Consider the following 15,031-nt stretch of genomic DNA (forward strand, 5'->3'; position numbering starts at 1 on the left):
AGCCAAAATGAGTCCACACTTCAGCTCTGTATACTGCAGGAGCGGAATAATGCTATCGTCTTGAGAGCTGGGTTTGCTAAGGCCATCCTTAAAAATATTCTTGTTTGCCGTAACCCGACCGACCCTGTCAATTTAGGGCCGACTAAATTTTTTTTTTTTTTTTCCTTTTAGTCCGACCGACTTGCCGGTTGTAAATTGGCTTTAAGACCGACCAATTTCTTTTTTTACTTTTCAAACAACTAATACAACAGTAATAAAATAATATGAATTATATTTAAGTAAGTATTATAAATGTATAAATTGCCTGGGCCATACAAACGAAGGCTACGTTCTTTCGTTTATAGAAAAACCCGTGACGTCATCTATGTTTAAACTATGGTTAACGGATGTCACACTATGACCTGCACGTGCGTTCGTTTCGGCTCGGCTCATACTCTTTCACTGTAACGTTAGACTGTTAAAGCCCTGTCGGAGATTTCGCCGCATTGTGTGACAGGAGTCAGGACCATGGACACGTTACACACACCAGGCAAGTGCACTGCAGAGGGGAGGGCTTTGAGCCCCTGCCCTTTCTGAAAATGAATCAAAAGTGCCCCTCTCAACATTTATCATTACTATATTGTGGCGAATAAAACATATTTTGAATTATAATTAATATAACAACGTGTACAAAACAGTAACAAATGGCGGAAAAGCCGTTTATCTTGTCTCTGTCAGTCTGAAATGTCGTTGTCATAACGCGTTGCTATGGGTAGCGTGTGTTCTGCTCGACCCCAGCGCGTGGTGGGAGCGGCGGCACTGGTTGTAACTTGAAAAATAATGCTTTATGTATGGTTCTGTCGATGGATACACGTGCACTACAACAGCGATAATAAAAGAAAACGTGGGCAAAACGATCTATCTTTGTAAACTGTGTTCAATGCATGCGAGTGCTGCCGTATGACCAGTCATTTTCGCCATCATCACTCAGTATATTCGCCAGAAGACGCGAATGAGAACCCTCTGCAGTGAGAGAAGATCTGTCTCTTTGCGCAGCGCGCGCACGTCTCACAGCGCGCAAATATTGAGTTCTTTCAAGTCTTGCGTTTGAACGGATAAACTCACACAAAAAGTATGTCAACATGTCGATCTTGATGAGTATCCATCAGACAGTCTATATCCCTTAAGAGAACTTTATACAGTCGAGAAAGACGATGCATATCTCTGTATTAGGTCTTAAAGGGGCAGTAGCCTATACTGCTGTCTGTCAAACAAAAGATAAGGACTCACTCAGTGCTCTTGATTGAATAGCTAGTTATAGCTACTTAATTTAATTCATAAAAACAACTTTTTGCTTTTTAATATTCAAATGCACTAGTCTATATCACCAGATGCGTTGGTCTGGCAAGAAGTGCAAGCCACTTCAGAGACACAGATAGTTGCGTGTTCTGAGTTAACACAATCGAGCATAAAAATAAGAAACATATCACGGGAAAATACTCAAACGGGAAGACAGCGGGAAAAGAGCTAAAATACGTGAGAAACCCAGAAAAAAAGGGAGGGTTGACAGCTTTGAGTCAATGACAGCTAGCTGGTGGTTGGAGCCTTTTCTTAAAGAATGCACCTGAAATTTATGCAATAAACATGTTTTTGACAAATATTTCAATTTGTTTGTGGTCTATATAGCCTGCAATTAGCCTACACGCCCGAAGGCACGGCTTGAAGACCCAGTCAGTGATGTCACGATATGCCAATTTGTTTAAATTCATACCTACGTAATCACCATCACCAAAAATGTACTTTTTTTTTTTGTATTAAAATTTGAAGAAAAAAAATATAGACCTACCTACCGACCCTTTTTTAATTTTTTTTTACTGTTACTGCAAACCAAAATATTTTTAAGGATGGCCTAATGTAAACACTAGTGATGCACGCACTTTTACCTTGCGCTTCTTCGGCTCCGCGTCAGTTATACGTTCTGAGATAGCACTGCCATCTAGCGGTTGGGTGTTATACAGTCTGTGGTTTAAACCGAACACAGCCATGAATCTTGGATGTAAATAAATAAATATATAAATATCGATACATCGTTTTTGAGAATCGATACAGTATCGCCAAACATATCGCGATATTCATGTGTATCGATATTTTCTTACACAAGCAAAGTTAGTTGCTGGTCTGTATTGTCCACTCCTTTAGTTTTGCTGAGCTGCAGGAATGCAGCGTGCTCATAACATGGTGTTTCTGGATTAAATTTGGTAGTATTGCCGACAGACGAACTAGTGGGCATGGCAAGCATAAAATATCTCTACACTTTCGACTCTCCGGCTCGCTCCATGTTGCTTCGAGCACGCGACACGTGAAGCTGACGAATGATGTCGGGTTCTGCTGCGATTAAAAAACAAACAAAAACACCTGGATCAGCCTGTGGATCTGTTTATTTTTCCGATCCAGCTTTGTTGTTAGTATCGTGGCCGATAACCGATCCTAATATCGGTGCAGCAAACTCTCAAGAAGTTCAGTGAGGATCTCTGAATGATCCAATGTTGACCTAAATGACTAATGATGATGAATAGAACCTACCTGTGTGTAATCAAGTCTCCGTATAAATGCACCTGCACTGTGATAGTCTCAGAGGTCCGTTTAAAGTGCAGAGAGCATCATGAAGAACAAGGAACACACCAGGCAGGTCCGAGATACTGTTGGAGAGAAGTTTAAAGCGGGATTTGGATACAAAAAGATTTCCCAAGCTTTAAACATCCCAAGGAGCACTGTACAAGCGATAATATTGACATGGAAGCAGTATCGGACCACTGCAAATCTACCAAGACCTGGCCGTCCCTCTAAACTTTCCTACAAGAAGACTGATCAGAGATGCAGCCAAGACGCCCATGATCACTCTTGATGAACTGCAGAGATCTACAGCTGAGGTGGGAGACTCTGTCCATAGGACAACAATCAGTCGTATACTGCACAAATCTGGCCTTTATGGAAGAGTGGCAAGAAGAGAGCCATTTCTTAAAGATATCCATAAAAAGTGTTGTTTGAAGTTTGCCACAAGACACTGGTCAGATGAAACCAAAATTTAACTTTTTGGCAACAATGCAAAACGTTATGTTTGGTGCAAGGGCGTAGGTTTGGTCTCAGCTTTGGTGGGGACATCCCACCAGGTTTACAAAAAATACAAAAAAGATATTTTGAAGAAATTTTGTAACCAGGCTGCTTTGGGGGCACCATTTCCTTCCATGGTAGGAATTCAACATAACAAAAATGCATACAGGTTTGGAACAACTTGAGGGTGAGGAAATTGTCAGATTTTTAATTTTTTGGTGCACTGTCTCTTTAAGCAGTCATTTTGAACCAGCACTTTACTGACAAAAATGTTCTGAAATTCAAAAATTAAATTAAATTTTCTTTAATAATTTACTATTATGACTATATTATTATGCAATTATTTGTCCCATTTTTATCTAAATATTTTTTTAAATCAAATTTTATATGACTGGATTATTTATAATTAATATAGCTAATAGCTAAATGATAAAAATTAATAACATTAATTAGGCTATAATCTATTAATTAACCGGTCTAATGTCTAGAAAAATAAGTGCCAAGCTTTGATAATGTATGGAATATTATATTAATATATTATCCATTAAATGGCCTACCTAGAAGCTCGGATGTGTCCGTCATCGCTGCTGCTTTCAGTCAGACAGTCTGAGACACTGAAATGCTTCTCTGCAAAGGTTGCAGTTTGTCTTAGGTTCATCGTAAGTTACTGGACAGACCCACTGATACCTTTTTTTTCTATTCAGCCCTATATCTGGAAATCCTCTTGCGTTTAAACGGTGGACGCGAGCTCGACATGTTTTTAAAAAACCACGCAAGTTTACAGCGCATGTTCTCGAGACTCCGTCGCTATGGCAGCAGCAAAGCCGCTAAAACCCAAACTTGTGCATCGCTTCCCGGTTTGATACGGCGGGAGGCGTCGTTTTGCTTGAAAATACGGGACAATAGCAGCACGAAGGAGTTTGCTAAAATATTGGTGGGGACAATTTTGCCATCTTAAAATGTTGATTGGGACTAGTACCTAGCGTCCCCCCCTAAACCTACGCCCATGGTTTGGTGTAAAAGCAACACAGCTCATCACCCTGAACACCATCACCACTGTCAAACATGGTGGTGGCAGCATCACGGTTTGGGCCTGCTTTTCTTCAGCAGGGACAGGGAAGATGGTTAGAATTGATGGGAAGATGGATGGAGCCAAATACAGGACCATTCTGGAAGAAAACCTGATGAAGTCTTCAAAAGACCTGAGACTGGGACGGAGATTTGTCTTCCAACAAAATAATGATCCAAAACATAAAGCAAAATCTACAATGGAATGGTTCAAAAATAAACATATCCAGGTGTTAGAATGGCCAAGTCAAAGTCCAGACCTGAATCCAATCGAGAATCTGTGGAAAGACCTGAAAACTGCTGTTCACAAACGCTCTCCATCCAACCTCACTGAGCTCGAGCTGTTCTGCAAGGAGGAATGGGCAAAAATTTCAGTCACTCGATGTGCAAAACTGATAGAAACATACCCCAAGCGACTTACAGCTGTAATTGCAGCAAAAGGTGGCACTACAAAGTATTAACTTAAGGGGACCAAATAATTTTGCACGCCCAAGTTTGAAATATCCAATAAATTTCGTTCCACTTCATGATTGTGTCCCACTTGTTGTTGATTCTTCACAAAAAAATTAGTTTCAAATCATTATGTTTGAAGCCTGAAATGTGGCAAAAGGTCGCAAAGTTCAAAGGGGCTGAATACATTCGCAAGGCACTGTAGCTACATCTGTTCTCTTTAGGGGACACAAGACTGTACAGTAATCTGACTAATCCAGATATTTTAATCCAATCCGCAATTTTGTTTGAAGAACCAAAAAAGACCGAGATCAGTTATTGTGATTAAAATATCGGATCTGGCAAATTATATTGGATGAATTAAGTGAAGTATGAAGAACGGACCCCTGGTTGTAAGTTAGGCACTCAAACCTGACATCATAAGCTATGAATGATTAATGTAAGTTATTAATGTTGTTTTCTTTATCCTTCTACAGAGCCCTGTTGTATCCTGTAATCCGGGATTTGGTAGGTTTTTTTTTGTGTTCTTTGCACAGTGCACTTAATTTTTTTTAAAAAAAAATTTAAAACATGGTTTTATATTGTGCCATAAATGCTTCGTAAATAAATGCTACAATATAAATGACACACAGCTTGTTTTTCCAGGGTTGTAAATAGACGTGCCGATTTTCGATAATGCGATTTATCAAGATAATGAATATGCACGATATTGTTATCGTGGGCACTTTAAAATATTGTAAATAATAATTTATTAACAATTTATGACTTTTTTATAATACACTCAAGAATACTTTGCCCATCAACCGTATAAATGCTCAACACTGCTGTATTCTGCGCCAAAGGGACACGTGCTCAGTTATAAACAAGCCCAACGTGCGTTTGCACATGACCGAACCGGTGAAGGAGACGCGCTGCTGAAGTGCCGCTCAGTGACAGCAGAGGGCGCTGATGAACTGCAGAATGGCGCGGTTACCCCGGTAACCAGCAAACAAAAAAAAACACGTGTAGTTTTTAAAACAGCCATTCATTTTTGTAATCTGTGTTGTTCATCACAGCACCTAATACTTAATACTTAAAGACTTAATAGGCTATTTATTTTCAAACTTAAAGGGATCCCATGGTGTTGAGACTTGTATGGCTTAACATAACATAAACAATGTCTCTTACTGAATTATGTAGTCGAAAACCCATGAAAGATCTACATTATTTAAAAAATCGATTTTATATTTGGACCATGGGCGGCGCCATTTTGTTTGCGTTCTAGGTTGATGACGTAGAGTGGTTGCACTACTCAATCAGCTGGCGCTACCCGTAGCTATTTTTACCACAACGCAACTCGAAAATTGTTTCAGAGTTAAACAAAACCAATGAATTGCTTTGTAGTTGTACTTAAAACACACTCAAACATACATGTGCACACAAACTCACCTACACAAGTCAAACAGATTGGCGGGCGGCCACACACACTTGAGAGACTGCGCTCGCTGTCTCAATCGAGATATTGGGCTGCTCAGTCTCCACGACGGGCTGAATCTGAAATCGACCCCCTATACCCTGAAAAAGGGCATTATTTGAAGGGACGGCCATTTGTAGTGTTGTCCGACATCATAGTGGACATGTTCGAGTGCAGTCATTCAGTCTCACGTTGCACCGCAATAACGAGTGTACAGCCGATTTACAAACAGCTGTCATTTTTATGTTTTAATCTGGACTAGGCCTACAACATGCCCTAATGATTAGAACTGTTCTGATTATTTGTTATTGTTCAGTAAAACTTTGAGACATACGACTTCATTAGTTAACATGTTAATTCGTTATAACCAAACTGACAATGAAAAATACTTATAAAGAATTAATCATTCTATGTTAATTTCTTAGTTACTGTTTAATAACATTAAAATCAAAATCAAAATAACTTTTTTAATGGACCTACGTTAAAACTAAAAATGATCAGTATTTCTTAACAAACATTACCAAAAACATTATACTTTCTGTACCAAATGTAGCTATTGCTCAATCTTAGTTAATGCATTAAATAATGAGACCTTATTGTAATTTGTAAGCCTACCTGTTGTTCTTTATGCCTTATTCTTTTGCACTTTAATCTGTTTGAAAATTGTACTTTTACAGCTCTGAAAAATATCAAGAGACCACTTAACATTGATTTCTCAATGAGGGGTCTCTTAATTTTTTCCCCCAGAGCTTTATATATTTTTGGTGTATTATTGTATTTAAACATTATTTTTCTTACAAAAATAGTTCTTAAAGCTGTTATGCTATGGCAACACTTTTTTTTGCAACATTTCAATATTGTGATATCGTATATCGCGATAAAACTTCATCAATTAATCGCAACATGAAAAATTGATATCGGCACATGCCTAGTTGTAAAGCAGCTAAGCTATATAACTAAACTAAAGAAATACTAAGGGATGAAACGGTATGGAAATTTCACGTCACGATTATAATATGATTATATTACGTATATTACGTATACACGATTATATTACGTATATTATACGACGTGACCCAAATTATCACGTTTATCAATTTTATCACTGTCACCTTTCATGTAGCCTAGAAATCTAGACGCACCCTAGCGGCAGCAAATCTAATCTGCCGCGAGTGTCGTCTAGCAACTCTCAGTACAGTTCTGAGCTGTAAACGCCAAACTCTGGTCGGGCCAATCACATCGTGTATAGAGTCGGTGGGAGGGGCTTAATATAATGACGGCCGAGTTGCACTTGTGTGCTTCTAGTAAACACAGAAACTGGCGAACGGCAGTCTTACGAATCAGCTTTGACTGTGACTCTGGAAGTCTTTGAGTTAAGCTTTTCTCTGAGAAAAGAACGGCACTGAAGTCATTCTTAAGAAGGGAAGATGTGTTCTGAGTTTTGCCGACCGGATATGGCGAATGTTTAATCTATCAACGAGCTCTGCGTCACATTGCTCTGGTTGATGTAGAGAGAGTTTTAAAGACAACCGTTTATCCCGCCCTGTCGAATCATATTGGCCATCATTTATCAAAAGTGCGTACACCAAATTTCCAGCGTACACCTTGCGTACACCCAAACCCACGGTGACGTACGGCACGCTCAAATCCTACGCCAGCTCAGGAGGTGGTGTACGCACGTTTGGAGTTAGTGCGAAAATGCGCAGAAAAACAATCCCTCACACCATAAAACGCCCTGACAAGATATGCTATATTATGACCCACTGTAAAAAACAACAACAGCATAGTAATTATAAACTTCATTGTTTATTTTTGTGCAACGTAGACTTCAATGTTTAATTTGTGTGACTAGGCTACCAAAGCATTTGAGGCACGTGTTCCTCCAGTTGCGAGCCTGTGCGGCAGCTGCGCACGGACTGGGACTGAATAATTTAGACTGACAAAATAATAAAAATTACATTCTTCTTCTTTTAAATATTAATAAAATAACGACATTCTTCTTCTAAATAACAAGCATCAATAATAATAAAAATCATAATATAATTAAAAAGAATCTTACGAATTGTCATGCAATAATTAATGTGAATGAATAGTAGGCTACTCCACATCACATCGTCGTACACCCCAATACATGTGCCGTGATACGAAATTAAATGCTAATTGTTTCAAAACGTGCTGTAAAATAATGCACTGTGAGGTCCAAACATCATCCAAACAGCTTTAAACTGCTGGAGTGCGCTTCTCAACCTCCACACTATTAACAGTACTCGTAATTTGGGTTCATATGTTTGTTTTTGTAGGTGCCTTTTTAATCCCACTCTTTAAACTCCCAAATAAAACAATTTCGCTTTTTTCCACTTCCCTGGTAATTGTCTCGATGGGCGTGTCTCAATCATCTCACTAGTTCAGTAGTCAGGGCACTGATCAGGGAGTCAGCCCATTGACTTATGTTCTAATCAGTGCGCTGACTAGTGGACTAGTGAGATGATGGAGGAGCGCTCGATCTCCACGTCGAAGAAGTTTCGGTTCTTTGCCGTCTTCCTTGTGTCCATGGCGTAAAATGAGGGCGTGGGGGAGGCGGCGACTTGAATATATAGGGGCATGTTATTCTAATGACGATCGTTTTCAGCCGCGGCATTTATCAAGGGCAGGTATTGCGTACACCTGGATTGCAGAGGTGCGCACAGCTTCATAAATCAGGCGGTGAGAGGAGTGTAAGCATAATCTTACGCCAACATATACGCCCGTTTCTATGCAAGATTGATAAATGAGGGCCAATGAGCCCTGTCAATGGTGAGTTTCCAGACCAAACTTGTCAGGCTACCTTTCATGAGATGAATGTTCAAAAAGAACAGATTCACACACTTAAAACATTTCAACAAGTTTTGTGTTTAAAAATATATAACAACAAATAAATCAAGCAGCTCTGTGCACCTTTTTAAACTAGATTCTATTCAGTGAGATAATCTTCCTTATAATGGCTGTTGTCAATAGCACTGCATAACTCATAAATAATAATAATTTGGTATAAATATAATCTCTATCTCTGTGAATATAATATCATCAGTGTTCTATCAGCTATGAAATTATGGTGTTTAAATCTACCATATTTTGTAAGAGCCCAAACAGTATCCTATTGAAATAATGCATATCCATATTTTAAATTAGAAATATGTGAACCATACCTGACACTTAGATGAACGATTTACAGTCAGTTTTATGACTGCAAGTCATTCTCTTCAAATGCTATTGAAGTTAGAAACGTGTATACCAATGTTGTATGTAACTTTAGAGACGGTCCCTAAATTAGCAAATCTCGAATGTCAAGCCAAAATTATGCCAGTAATATCGTGCTCTGGACAAAACTCCAGCTAATATGAACGGCTCTTATTTGACATTACATTTATAAACTCTATAGAAACATGTGATTGGTTAATGCGCAACACGATTATAACATGGCTTTTGAGAAGACTCCACCAAAGTGGCTAGAGTGAGTGTCTGTTACACGCAACAGCTGAAATACACCCGCAAATGTCGGTTGTTGATGTCGAGACCTGATTATCCCTTAAATGTCACCCTAGTCTTGTCTGAACTTAGACGAACGTTAGTTTGTCTTTTTTTGCTCAAGCTTTGCAATATTTCCCAGTTTTGGTGTTGAGGTCAAAGTCCACTTGCCTTGCGTTTGCAGATTTGAAGCGTTTCCCTCTGTTACAGAAACTTTCTTCTGGCATGTTCTGCAGACAGGGTGACCATCGTCGATTAAGTTTCCCTCAGGACTTTCGCTTGTAAAAGCGAAAAATATGACCACACTTCAGATTTGATCCTTTTAGAAGGCTGAAAAATCTCCCAGAGCGTGATTAAATCCTCAGTGAGGATTTAAAGAGCATAGGTTCTCTTTGGGAGTGACGAGGATGGATAGGATCAGGAATGAGTACATCAGAGGGACAGCACGTGAGATGTTTTGGGGACAAAGTTAGAGAGGCCAGGTTGAGATGGTTTGGACATGTTCAGAGGAGGGAGAGTGAATACATCGGTAAAAGGATGCTGAGGTTAGAGCTGCCAGACAGGAGGTAGAGAGGAAGACCAAAGAGGAGGTTTATGGATGTAGTGAAGGAGGACATGAAGGTAGTCGGTCTGAGAGAAGAGGATACAGAGGATAGAAATAGATGGAGGCAGATGATTCGCTGTGGCGACCCCTGAAGGGAACAGCCGAAAGATTACAGGTTAGAGACTCAAGTGAGTCAGTGTATAGAAAAATAATGTAGGACCTAGATTTTCTTTAAAAATACAAGTCTAGGGCCCTATAACTTCCGCGCGGACGGAATCGCGGAATTGGCATATTAACGCGGAATCTGCATATAAACGCGGAATCTGGTGTTAATGCAGATTTCCCCGGAATTTTACATATTTGTAATGAAATTGTGTCGTGTGGGTTAAAAACATATGTCTGAGGAAAGTGCAGACGGGGGGAAGCAAATCTCCGCGACACAACCACTCCCGTCATTTCAACTCGCCCTTCAAAACAATGAAAGTATGGCGAAGTTGGTCTCCACGGCTCTGCTTTCGGCTGCGAAAAAGTTAAGAAACTCGACGCTAACGGCAGTTTCACACTGCACGCGCAGGCGGCGCAGAAGCTTTGCGTATGGAGAGCGGGAGCTGCGCGCTCGTTGTGCTCAGGCAGCATTGGTCGCGCGCGCACCTGAACCGCGGCTCGTGTATTGCACAGACATTCTGTCAGATTTTCTGGTGTTCTGCTCGACCCCTGTCATCTCGTGCTTTGATTTATAATGGGCACATTAGGCAGCAATGCATATCTGCTGCAAATGCGACCGTTTTCCCCTCTGTTCCAAACATGCATTTAACATGCTGTAGCCTATGGGTAGTTTACATGATAAGTAACCTTAAAGTTAAGATAAGCATCTAGTTTTAATAATTTAAAGGGGCCTTTGAAGTTGGGGGAAATAACATCAGGCAGTTTTGTGTTTTCCTGTATTTTTATTTTTCACAGCTCTGGATATCATAATGGTGATTGTTAAATACACAAAACAATTCACTACATGATTTCATGGTGAAATGTGTTATTTTTTTAATGTTAATTTTCAGCTTTAAATGTTTTACTTAATAGTACTGTATGTAAAAGATGATTCTAATGATTATTATTTTTTTAGTTCTTTTTAAAAAAAATTACTTTCATTTTAACTTTTAACATTTTAACTATTATAATTTATTTTACCGGAAAGTTTAAAGCTAATAACCATTAATATTTGAAGTACTTGAAGTGATGTTTGTTACCTCAATAAATTTAAGGTCATTCCTATTTTTTGTTTTATGTTCTATTATATTAAGATTAAAAGCACACTCTTTTTTCACCAAAATAACAGTAAAGGGTAAAAAAACCTGAATTGCCAAACATTTTAACAGAAAAAAAGGAATCTGCAAAAATTAAAACGGAAAAAACGGAATTTGCAAAAAATTAAAACGGAAAAAACGGAATTTGGGAAAAAATAAAATGGATTTTATAGGGCCCTACAAGTCCTTCTCAAAAAATTATCATATTGTGATAAAGTTCATTATTTTCAATAATGTAATGATAAAAATTAAACTTTCATATATTTTAGATTTATTGCACACCAACTGAAATATTTCAGGTCTTTTATTGTTTTAATACTGATGATTTTGGCATACAGCTCATGAAAACCCAAAATTCCCGTCTCAAAAAATTGAATAAAAGAAAAGTGTTTTTAATACAAAAAAAGTCAACCTTCAAATAATTGTTCAGTTATGCACTCAATACTTGGTCAGGAATCCTTTTGCAGAAATGAATGCTTCAATGCGGTGTGGCATGGAGGCAATCAGCCTACTAAAAGTACTTTGGACCACTGAGCAACAGTCCAGTGCTGCTTCTCTGTAGCCCAAAAGTGGCTTGACCAGGGGAATGCGGCACCTGTAGCCCATTTCCTGCACACGCCTGTGCACGGTGGCTCTGGATGTTTCTACTCCAGACTCAGTCCACTGCTTCCGCAGGTCCCCCAAGGTCTGGAATCGGTCCTTCTCCACAATCTTCCTCAGGGTCCGGTCACCTCTTCTCGTTGTGCAGCGTTTTTTGCCACACTTTTTCCTTCCCACAGGCTTCCCACTGAGAAGCCCTCTGGGAACAGCCTATTCGTTCAGAAATTTCTGTGTCTTACCCTCTCACTTGAGGGTGTCAATGATGGCCTTCTGGACAGCAGTCAGGTCGGCAGTCTTACCCATGATTGCGGTTTTGAGTAATGAACCTTGGAGTTTTTAAAAGCCTCAGGAATCTTTTGCAGGTGTTTAGAGTTAATTAGTTGATTCAGATGATTAGGTTAATAGCTCGTTTAGAGAACCTTTTCATGATATGCTAATTTTGAGATTTTTTTTTGTGGAATTTTGGGTTTCCATGAGCTGTACTGGGAGTGCATAATTATTAGGCAAGTTGTATTTTTGAGGATTAATTTTATTATTGAACAACAACCATGTTCTCAATGAACACAAACTCATTAATATCAAAGCTGAATATTTTTGGAAGTTTTAGTTTTTAGTTTTAGCTATTTTAGGGGGATATTTGTGTGTGCAGGTGACTATTACTGAGCATAATTATAAGGCAACTTATCAAAAAAAAAATTTATACCCATTTCAATTATTTATTTTTACCAGTGAAACCAATATAACATCTCAACATTCACAAATATACATTTCTGACATTCAAAAACCAAACAAAAACAAATCAGTGACCAATATAGCCACCTTTCTTTGCAAGGACACTGACAGAATCCATGGATGGCAGGGCATCCAAAAGGGCATTTTGATCTGTTCACCATCAACATTGCGTGCAGCAGCAACCCCAGCCTCCCAGACACTGTTCAGAGAGGTGTACTGTTTTCCCTCCTTGTAAATCGCACATTTGATGATGGACCACAGGTTCTCAATGGGGTTCAGATCAGGTGAACAAGGAGGCCATATCATTAGATTTTCTTCTTTTATACCCTTTCTTGCCAGCCACGCTGTGGAGTACTTGGACGTGTGTGATGGAGCATTGTCCTGCATGAAAATCATTTTTTTCTTGAAGGATGCAGACTTCTTCCTGTACCACTGCTTGAAGGTGTCTTCCAGAAACTGGCAGTAGGACTGGGAGTTGAGCTTGACTCCATCCTCAACCCGAAAAGTCCCCACAAGCTCATCTTTGATGATACCAGCCCAAACCAGTACTCCACCTCCACCTTGCTGGCGTCTGAGTCGGACTGGAGCTCTCTGCCCTTTACCAATCCAGCCATGGGCCCATCCATCTGGCCCATCAAGACTCACTCTCATTTCATCAGTCCATAAAACCTTAGAAAAATCAGTCTTGAGATATTTCTTGGCCCAGTCTTGATGTTTCAGCTTGTGTGTCTTGTTCAGTGGTGGTCGACTTTCTGCCTTTCTTACCTTGGCCATGTCTCTGAGTATTGCACACCTTGTGCTTTTGGGCACTCAAGTCCTTCTTTTGACCCATTTTGCCAAAGGAAAGGAAGTTGCCTAATAATTATGCATTTTATTATTAATTGTGTTGATATCATTAGACCACACCCCTTCTCATTCCAGAGATGCACATCACCTAATATGCTTAATTGGTAGTAGGCTTTCCAGCCTATACAGCTTGGAGTAAGACAACATGCATAACGAGGATAATGTGGTCAAAATACTCATTTGCCTAATAATTCTGCACTCCCTGTATGCCAAAATCATCAGTATGAAAACTAGGGGTGGGAATCTTCTACCATCTCACGATTCGATTCCGATTATTGAGGCCACGATTCGATTCATAATTGATTTTCGATTCAAAAAGATTTTCGATTCAAAAAGATTCGATTTTGAAAATATCAAAATTAAATCCGCACCCGCCCAGACCTGTTAATATTTGGCCCGTTATCCGACCCGTGCCCGCGATAAATCACGCTAAAATCATTCAAATTAAAATACTTTATTTTTTATCTTGCACCTCTCAACATCATCGACTCGCTGTCAACAATTTCATATACTGAACTCACGAACTTTACTTTTACTCAGGGCCAGCCCTGACCAATTTGCTGCCCTAGGCAAGATTTTACTTGGTGCCCCTTGTATCAAGGTTTTTTATATGTTGATTGCGTTTTTATAATTTTTAAAATAAACAAACGCACACACACACACACACACACACGTCTGGTTCACTATCTTTGTGGGGACTCTCCATAGACCTTGAAATACCTTGAACCTAGACGTAATGGTTTTTATACCTTACTTTCTATCCCCCTACACTGCCACAAAACCTAAACCTACCCATCACAGGAAACATTCTACATTTTTACTTTCTCAAAAAAAAAAACGTATCCTGTATGATTTATTACACTTCATTAGCGCGTCTCCTTCACTTGTTCATGTGCTTCTCATTTACATCTTAGCGCGTGTCCCTTTGAAGCACAATACAGCGGTGTTAAGGATTTATACGGTTGATGGGCAAAGTATTCTTGAGTGCATTATAAAAAATTATCAATTGTTAATAAATTATTATTTATGATATTTTAAAGAGCCTATGATAACTATTGTGCATATTCATTATCGTGATGAAGCACATTATCGAAAATCGGCAAATGTCCAATACAAGCTTATTCATAACTTTAAGGCTAACAGTCATACTAAAAGCTAAAAAACTTAAATTTTGATTTCAGTGGACCTTTTAAGTCCTTTTAAATGTGTGCTTAAATGTCATGTATTACCCCTCTTCATTTACAGGTATGGGCTCTAGTGGTACTGGAGGATTCAAGAGCTTCTATACAGGTTGATTTGAATATGAGCCCCTTTTTTCATAAAATTAGTATTTAAGTATTTTTATTAAAAAAATTCCAGACAAAAAGCAATTCACATGTAAATTTGTATGTACGTACAAATGTCGTTTTTGCTGTCAGATTGACAGAAATTGCTGTAACATTG

The 15,031-nt window shown here is 39.0% G+C and overlaps 1 protein-coding gene across 1 annotated transcript in view; it reads left to right on the top strand.

Moving 5' to 3' along the window:
• ddx4 (DEAD (Asp-Glu-Ala-Asp) box polypeptide 4) overlaps positions 1-15,031 on the top strand; it is a 55,255-nt gene that overhangs the window by 4,711 nt on the left and 35,513 nt on the right. The window contains exons 3-4 of the mRNA XM_067432559.1: positions 5,085-5,115; positions 14,834-14,878. Coding sequence (XP_067288660.1) covers positions 5,085-5,115; positions 14,834-14,878 — 76 coding nt within the window. The remainder of the gene's footprint in view (positions 1-5,084; positions 5,116-14,833; positions 14,879-15,031) is intronic.

Source organism: Pseudorasbora parva, chromosome 23 (assembly GCF_024679245.1).
Source record: "Pseudorasbora parva isolate DD20220531a chromosome 23, ASM2467924v1, whole genome shotgun sequence".
Classification (NCBI taxonomy): Eukaryota; Metazoa; Chordata; class Actinopteri; order Cypriniformes; family Gobionidae; genus Pseudorasbora; species Pseudorasbora parva.